General features: G+C 45.8%; 1 protein-coding gene across 1 annotated transcript in view; it reads right to left on the bottom strand.

The window, feature by feature from the left end:
* Positions 1–6100: 6100 nt before the first annotated feature.
* Positions 6101–9377, bottom strand: part of slu7 (SLU7 homolog, splicing factor) — a 34677-nt gene continuing 31400 nt past the window's right edge. Inside the window, exon 14 of the mRNA XM_072912503.1 lies at positions 6101–6684. Coding sequence (XP_072768604.1) covers positions 6505–6684 — 180 coding nt within the window. The 3' untranslated portion in view covers positions 6101–6504. The remainder of the gene's footprint in view (positions 6685–9377) is intronic.

Raw genomic sequence — 9377 nt, 5'->3', positions numbered from 1 at the left:
GGGGAGCGAGCTGGTGGGCGCACGTCCTGAGCACCTTTCCAGGTACTCCGTCTGGTCCGGTAGCCTTCCTGGGGTTCACAGCCAGGAGCACTCGTCTGACACTGTGCTCCTGTACAGTGAGTACAGAGTCCTGGTTCTATGGTTGTCATCACACTTTTGCCATCAAGCAAAAGCAAGTGTGCCCGTTGCCGTGGGATGCCATATTCAAGCTAATCTATAAAACTACTATTGATGTGCAAAATCGTTATTTTCAAATTAAAATTATTTATAACTTCTTACCCACGGGGGAAAATGTTAAAATGATGGAATATGACAGAGTCAGATAACTGCCGGTTTTGTTGTCAGGAGTCTGAATCCACCCTGCATTTGTTTTGGTATTGTCATATTGTGTCTTCTTTTTGGGTGGAAGTTGAAAAAAAAGTGTTTAAGGATTGGTTTGTTTATGAAGCTTGATGTGGTTTCTGTTATTTTGGGAGAGTTCATTGACAATCATGATTTAATCCATTTAATTATAGTACTCGGTAAAAGGTTTATTTTTAAGGCCAAAAACAGATATTCACTTAGTATTACTTTCTTTAAAACATTTATTCAGTATTTTTTAACTTTAGAAAGTTACATGGTTGAAAACGATAATGATGCCAAAAAACGTCCTCAAAGGCTTATGTTGAAAGTGTAATTATGTTTATAGATTATATGCTATCTGTTGTTGTATTCCCTAATTTTTAGTGACCTGAACATAATCTGGACTGTAAATACATTTTTTTTTTTGTTTGTTTGTTTTGAAAATGTAATTTTGTTTATAGATTATATGCAATCTGTTGTGTTCCAAAATGTTTCTTTTTTTTTTTTTTTTTTTTCAGTGTACATGAATGAAGGTGTGTGTTGCTGAACCCGACTTGGACATTATCTGGACTGGACCTGGTTTTAAAAAAAAACCTTTAAACGAAGCTAATTTCATTTACAACCAGGTCTGGTGAAGATAAGGTCCTTTTTTTTTTTTTTTTTTTAATTTTTTTTTTTTTTTTTTTTAGATACCGTATTTTCCGCACTATAAGGCGCACCTAAAAACCACAAATTTTCTCAAAAGCTGACAGTGCGCCTTATAACCCGGTGCGCTTTATATATGGATAAATATTAAGATTCATTTTCATAAAGTTTCGGTCTCGTAACTACGGTAAACAGCCGCCATCTTTTTTCCCGGTAGAACAGGAAGCGCTTCTTCTTCTACGCAAGCAACCGCCAAGGTAAGCACCCGCCCCCATAGAACAAGAAGCGCTTCTTCTTCAACTGTAAGCAACCACCCGCCCGCGTAGAAGAAGAAAAAGCGCGCGGATATCACCGTACGTTTCATTTCCTTTGTGTGTTTACATCTGTAAAGACCACAAAATGGCTCCTACTAAACGACAGGGATCCGGTTCATGAAAAGACGCAATCTCTCCATCCGCACACGGTTTACTATTTCACAGCAACTGATATTCCTGTGAACCGCACTGTGGATACAACGGGAGCACGTACGGTGAATATTCGCACCACAGGGAATGAGAAGTCATCCTTCACTGTGGTTCTAGCTTGCCATGCTAATGGCCAGAAACTTCCACCCATGGTGATATTCAAAAGGAAGACCTTGCCAAAAGAGACCTTTCCAGCCGGCGTCATCATAAAAGCTAACTCGAAGGGATGGATGAAGAAAAGATGAGCGAGTGGTTAAGGTAAGTTTAAGTTTACGAGAAGAGGCCGGGTGGCTTTTTTCACGCGCTCTGTCCATGTTGATATACGACTCCATGCGCGCCCACATCACGCTGGTTTTAATATATTATTAAAGTTTGACTGACCTATTTGACTGTTTTTTTGACATTCCTTTAGCGCAGTTAGATGCGGCTTACAACACGGGGCGGCTTATAGGTGGACAAAGTTTTGAAATATGCCGTTCATTGAAGGCGCGGCTTATAACCCAGGGCGCCTTATGGTGCGGAAAATACGGTAAGATAAATCTTTTCTTGGATAAAAAAGAAAGTAAAACAATATAAGGATAATTACATTAAAAAAAAAGAAGAAAAAAAAAGTAATTAAATGAAAATATTAGTGGACCAGCAGCACAAACAATCAAGTGTGCTTCAGGGACTGTGTCCCTTGCAGAAGTGTTGTCCATGTTGTGGGAACCAGAATATTGGTAGCAGAAAGAAACAACCCCTTTTGTGTGAGTGGGTGTGTATGAGTGTGAATGGGGGAGGGAGGGTTTTTTTTGGGGTTGATGCACTAGTTGAAAGTGTATCGTGTGTTTTTTTCTATGTTGATTTAATAAAAAAATAAATAAAAATTTAAAAAAAAAAGCAAGTGTGTGAGGACTCAAGTTTTTTTTAGCACAACAATTGTGTGATATCCAAGTATTGTTTGACTTTTTGGTTATGTTTATTTCCAGAAAATGTGGCATAATTGCCAACATTTTGCTCTAAAGAAGAATAATGCATAATAAACTGTGAGGCGCGAAACTGTGTTATCAGAAAGTGCTTCTTTCAATCATGAGTGGCAGTTCAAACTAAATTAGTCTTCTGGAGTGGCTTACGAGCTACGTTTGACACAGGTTCTCATCACCATCATAGATATAAATGCCATCCATCCATCCATCTTCTTCCGCTTATCCGAGGTCGGGTCGCGGGGGCAGCAGCCTAAGCAGGGAAGCCCAGACTTCCCTCTCCCCAGCCACTTCGTCCAGCTCCTCCCGGGGGATCCCGAGGCGTTCCCAGGCCAGCCGGGAGACATAGTCTTCCCAACGTGTCCTGGGTCTTCCCCGTGGCCTCCTACCGGTCGGACGTGCCCTAAACACCTCCCGAGGGAGGTGATCGGGTGGCATCCTGACCAGATGCCCGAACCACCTCATCTGGCTCCTCTCAATGTGGAGGAGCAGCGGCTTTACTTTGAGCTCCCCCCGGATGACAGAGCTTCTCACCCTATCTCTAAGGGAGAGCCCCGCCACCCGGCGGAGGAAACTCATTTCGGCCGCTTGTACCCGTGATCTTGTCCTTTCGGTCATAACCCAAAGCTCATGACCATAGGTGAGGATGGGAACGTAGATCGACCGGTAAATTGAGAGCTTTGCCTTCCGGCTCAGCTGCTTCTTATTAAGGTGAGGGATCAGACAAAGAGCAGCTCGAAGACCTCCATGACGAATAAAAATAAAGGACCCAGATTTCCCTCGCCCGGACGCGGGTCACCGGGGCCCCCCTCTGGAGCCAGGCCCGGAGGTGGGGAACGATGGCGAGCGCCTGGTGGCCGGGCCTGTCCCCATGGGGCCCGGCCGGGCACAGCCCGAAGAGGCAACGTGGGTCCCCCCTCCAATGGGCTCACCACCCATAGCAGGGGCCATAGAGGTCGGGTGCAATGTGAGCTGGGCAGCAGCCGAGGGCAGGGCACTTGGCGGTCCGATCCTCGGCTACAGAAGCTAGCTCTTGGGACGTGGAACGTCACCTCGCTGGGGGGGAAGGAGCCTGAGCTAGTGCGCGAGGTTGAAAAGTTCCGGCTAGATATAGTCGGACTCACTTCGACGCACAGCAAGGGCTCTGGAACCAGTTCTCTCGAGAGGGGCTGGACTCTCTTCCACTCTGGCGTTGCCGGCAATGAGAGGCGACAGGCTGGGGTGGCAATTCTTGTTGCCCCCCCGGCTCAGAGCCTGCCCGTTGGAGGTCAACCCGGTGGACGAGAGGGTAGTTTCCCTCCGCCTTCAGGTGGGGGGACGGGTCCTGACTGTGGTTTGCGCTTACGCGCCAAACCGCAGCTCAGAGTACCCACCCTTTTTGGATTCACTCGAGGGAGTACTTGAGAGTGCTCCCCCGGGTGATTCCCTCGTTCTACTGGGGGACTTCAATGCTCATGTTGGCAGCGACAGTGAAACCTGGAGAGGCGTGATTGGGAAGAATGGCCGCCCGGATCTGAACCCGAGAGATGTTCTGAAGCGACTGGGATGAGAATCAGCACCTCCAAGTCCGAGTCCATGGTTCTCGCCCGGAAAAGGGTGGAATGCCATCTTCGGGTTGGGGAGGAGACCCTGCCCCAAGTGCCCCTTTTGACCTGTTATTGACTATGGAGATGTGTTGTACATGAATGCTACTGCTGGTTGTCTCCACAAGCTGGATAGTGTGTACCACGGGGCACTGAGATTCATTACCAACTGCGCTCCCCTTACTCACCATTGTGTGTTATACTCAATGGTTAACTGGACATCTTTATGTGCTCGACGCCTCAATCATTGGTATGTTTTCATCTACAAAACCATTCTGGGTATCACTCCATCTTATCTGTCTTGTCTTTTAACAAAGAAACAAGGAAGTCACAATCTTCGTTCAATGAATGTTCTGCAATTTGTCGTCCCCAAAGTAAAACTGAACTGGGCAAGAAAGCATTTAGGTTTTCAGCACCGAAGGCTTGGAATAACCTACAATCGAACATTAAACTTCAAACCCTAGTTACGTTGAATGAGTTTAAAGCTTCTGTGAAAGGATTGCAGTCTACCTTGTCTGTATGCACATGTGTCATGTGAACAAGTTTTAATGTTGTAAATGTGATGTTTTATGTATTTGTTTACTGTTTTTAATGTAACCTTGCTGCTGCCCTCTTGGCCAGGTCTCCCTTGGAAAAGAGATCTTTGATCTCAATGGGATTTTACCTGGTTAAATAAAGGCTAATAAATAAATAAATAAATAAAAGTGGAGGAGTTTAAGTACCTCGGAGTCTTGTTCACGAGTGAGGGAAGAGTGGATCGTGAGATCGACAGGCGGATCGGTGCGGCATCTTCAGTAATGCGGACGCTGTATCGATCCTGGAACTATGAAAAAAAAAAAAGAAGTAATAAATGGCACAGAGAAAAAGGAAAAATTCAAAAGTGTGCGATAATTTTAATCTTACAGCGCCACATAAGTTAAATGTTCTTCTTTTCTTGTTAATTTGGCTAATTGACCAGAATTGCGCAGTTTGTATTCCTTTCTGCACAACTATTCATTTAGAAAAAAACAACAATCATACTTGCAAATATTTTATTTTATTTGCAGGTCACATTAGTGACTTTTTTTTTTTTTTTTTTTAAATTGAGCAGATGGCGGATGAGCTTTAAGAAACATCAACTCAGGTTTAGCTAGTGAGTGTGTCATTTACTCATCACTTCTTTTCATTAATGGTGTTTCCAGTTGATCAATGTGTAATATTTAATATGCAAGAAATGTTTTCAAAAATGACTGAGTGAGGGCATTTTTTGGTCCTTAAAATAATGTTTTGAAGGGATTTTGGCTCTTAGCATTGTCGGAGGCAGATATTTACATATATCCGAATTTAAGTTGTACTTCTTCCATTTCTTTGTCATATTTGAAAACAGCTCGTCTTTTCCACTTCTTCTCTTGATGCTCTGTCAGCAAGCAAACTCTGTGTGTGTTAACCTTGAGTTCTTTGGAATGTATTATGGCTAGGGAGACGTTGTGCTTTTGTTAAGGCTAGGGAGGTGGAAGGGAAGAGAGGTTTTTGGCGTTGGGAAGGGAGACCATTTTGGGTGTGCGGGATAGAAGGTTCGAGGGTTAGACTGGTCTCAATCAAAATGTATATTGTCAAAGCTTTGAGAATATACAAGAAAATACCTATTCTGTCTCTGGTGGTTTTTCAACTCAGCTTTAAGTGTCGGAAAGAACTTGGGAGCGAATTGCGACTTGAATTCCCTGGGAGGAACAACTGGTCCAAAACGCAACAAATTGGGGGCTCGTCCGGGCGACACGCTGAGAATTGGACACCTTGTTGCGTTTTGGACCAGTTGTTCCTCCCAGGGAATTCAAGTCGCAATTCGCTCCCAAGTTCTTTCCGACACTTAAAGCTGAGTTGAAAAACCACCAGAGACAGAATAGGTATTTTCTTGTATATTCTCAAAGCTTTGACAATATACATTTTGATTGAGACCAGTCTAACCCTCGAACCTTCTATCCCGCACACCCAAAATGGTCTCCCTTCCCAACGCCAAAAACCTCTCTTCCCTTCCACCTCCCTAGCCATAACAAAAGCACAACGTCTCCCTAGCCATAATACATTCCAAAGAACTCAAGGTTAACACACACAGTTTGCTTGCTGACAGAGCATCAAGAGAAGAAGTGGAAAAGACGAGCTGTTTTCAAATATGACAAAGAAATGGAAGAAGTACAACTTAAATTCGGATATATGTAAATATAATGTCTGTGAAACTAATGAATAATCCCAATCATACTACCAAATATATTGACTGAAATGGGAACTTTACCGTATGACTAGTTTGGTTTGACTACAATGCTTAAAAAAACGTGTCTTCTATAGAAAATGAACTGCCCAGCCACCAATATTCGTCCTGGTGCAACAGAAAAATCACCAAAAATGTGCTCCAAACTAAGAGACACTTGGTGTTTCTTGCAGTTGAATAAATTGGGTTCGGGACACCGTTCCACAGAGCAACAGCTCTAAAAGGGTAGAAGAAAAAGTTTGGAAGCGAGGATAAAGAAGAGGTCATTGTCCGAGAAAGGAAGCCATGGGATCATCAGGCCGGCATCGTTTCATGCGGAATGCCTCCATCTCCTCCTCTGTGGGGGCCTTCACTTCCTGCAGGCTGTGGTACGGCCTCTTCCTCTCGTCCACCTGCAGCATTGCTTCCACATGCTTCACACGCTTGTCTTCTGCCTCCAGAGCCTGAGGGGAGCAAATCGGTCAGCCAACTCAAGAGCGCTTAAAATGTGCAAACACGATATAATTTCCATGAAAAGCATCAGATGATATCGGCTTCCATGTAAAATCTCCGATATATAAGTCCGATACAAGCAGTCCTGCAGAATGTTTCTTTTGTGCAAAGCTGGACAGCCAGTTAACATCTAAATGTCCTCCAAGAAGCGCACAAGTTTGATCTTTACCTGCACGTTAGTGAAGTCATTTGCAAAAGGTGAACATGGACAAAGACAAAGATAAAGACAAAGACAAAGATAAGACCTTCTGAAGGAGAGTTCTGTGGTCGGATGAAACAACAATGGAGCTGTTTGGCCACAATACCCAGCAATATGTTTGGAGGAGAAAAAGTGAGGCCTTTAATCGCAGGAACATCATGCCTACTGTCAAGCATGGTGGTGGTAGTATTATGCTCTGGGCCTGTTTTGCTGGCAAGGGAACTGGTTCTTTACAGAGAGTAAATGGGACAATAAAAAAAGGAGGATTACCTCCAAATTCTTCAGGACAACCTAAACTCATCAGCCCGGAGGTTGGGTCTTGGGCGCAGTCGGGTGTTCCAACAGGACAATGACCCCAAACACACGTCAAAAGTGGTAAAGGAATGGCTAAATGTAGGTTTTAGAATGGCTTTCCCAAAGTCCTGACTTAAACTTGTGGACAATGCTGAAGAAACAAGTCCATGTCAGAAAACCAACAAGTTTAACTGAACTGCACCAATTTTGTCAAGAGGAGTGGCCAAAAATTCAAGCAGAAGCTTGTGGATGGCTACCAAAAGCGCCTTTTTGACCCAGCACATTTGCTCACATTTTCAGTAGACCCATAATAAATTCATAAAAGAACCAAACTTCATGAATGTTTTTTGTGACCAACAAGTATGTGCTCCAATCACTCTATCACAAAAAAATAAGATTTGAAGAAATTATTGGAAACTCAAGACAGCCATGACATGATGTTCTTTACAAGTGTATGTACTAGAGATGCGCGGATAGGCAATTATTTCATCCGCAACCGCATCAGAAAGTCGTCAACCACCCGCCATCCATCCGCTCTAACATTTGATCAGAACCGCACCCGCCCGTTGTTATATATCTAATATAGACGATGCAAGGCATTAGTGAGGTTATAAAGCTTTTGCCTGTTAAAGAAAGGAGACTGATCCAATGCGGCACAGACATTCGCGTGCCACGCTGTCACGACCCAGACGCACACCAGTGCGCAATCATATGGGAGCCGCGCTGAGCGCACCTCCAAGTGCGTCTCGCTGCCGGCGACGGCCGGGTATGGGCCCGACGCTCCAGCGCCATCCATTTTCAGGGCTAGTTGATTCGGCAGGTGGGTTGTTACACACTCCTTAGCGGGTTCCGACTTCCATGGCCACCGTCCTGCTGTCTATATCAACCAGGGTGAGCCCCACCCCTTTCGTGAGCGCACTGCGCGCGGAGTGACCCCTGTTACGCGCCCCCGGCAACAGGGGTGGCGGGCAGGTAAGCTGCGCGGGCGGAGCGCGCGGAGTGACCCCTGTTACGAGCCCCCGGCCACGGGGGTGGCGGGCAGGTAAGCTGCTTACCTGCTTTGCGTGACGCCGGCCGCGGCGAAGGCGGACGAGGCGGGGTGTCGGTGCGGTGGGCGCGGTGGTGACCCTGGACGTGCGTCGGGCCCTTCTCGCGGATCGCCTCAGCTACGGCTCCCGGTGGGGCCCTCTCGGGGGAAGGGGCCTTGGTCCCGGACCCCGGCGAGGCGTCCCTTCTCCGCTCCGTAAAAGTGTCCATCTCTTTTCTTTTTTTTTCTTCTGTTGTGGCATATGCAGCAGGTGCCTGCTCGTTTTTCGTATGTGGGTAACAACATTTAACTATGTATATATACCGTATTTTCCGCACTATAAGGCGCACCTAAAAACCACAATTTTTCTCAAAAGCTGACAGTGCGCCTAATAACCCGGTGCGCTTTATTACGATTCATTTTCATAAAGTTTCGGTCTCGCAACTTCGGTAAACAGCCGCCATCTTTTTTCCCGGTAGAACAGGAAGCGCTTCTTCTTCTACGCAAGCAACCGCCAAGGAAAGCACCCGCCCCCATAGAACAGGAAGCGCTTCACCCGCCCCCATAGAACAGGAAGCGCTTCACCCGCCCCCGGAAGAAGAAGAAAAAACGCGCGGATATCACCGTACGTTTCATTTCCTGTTTACATCTGTAAAGACCACAAAATGGCTCCTACTAAACGATCCGGGTCATAAAAAGACGCAATCTCTCCATCCGCACACGGATTACTACCGTATTTCACAGCAACTGAACCGCACTGTGGAACGGGAGCACGTACGGTGAATATTCGCTCCACAGGGAATGAGAAGTCATCCTTCACTGTGGTTCTAGCTTGCCATGCTAACTTCCACCCATGATGATATTCAAAAGGAAGACCTTGCCAAAAGAGACCTTTCCAGCCGGCGTCATCATAAAAGCTAACTCGAAGGGATGGATGGATGAAGAAAAGATGAGCGAGTGGTTAAGGGAAGTTTACGCGAAGAGGCCGGGTGGCTTTTTTCACACAGCTCCGAAGGCGAACACACCTTCACTAAGACGGGCAGACAGCCTCGGACGACATACGCCAACATCTGCCAGTGGATCGTAAATGCTTGGGCAGATATTTCGGTCACAACTGTGGTCCG

Source organism: Nerophis lumbriciformis, linkage group LG36 (assembly GCF_033978685.3).
Source record: "Nerophis lumbriciformis linkage group LG36, RoL_Nlum_v2.1, whole genome shotgun sequence".
Lineage (NCBI taxonomy): Eukaryota > Metazoa > Chordata > Actinopteri > Syngnathiformes > Syngnathidae > Nerophis > Nerophis lumbriciformis.
This window is presented reverse-complemented; position numbering and strand designations above follow the sequence as displayed.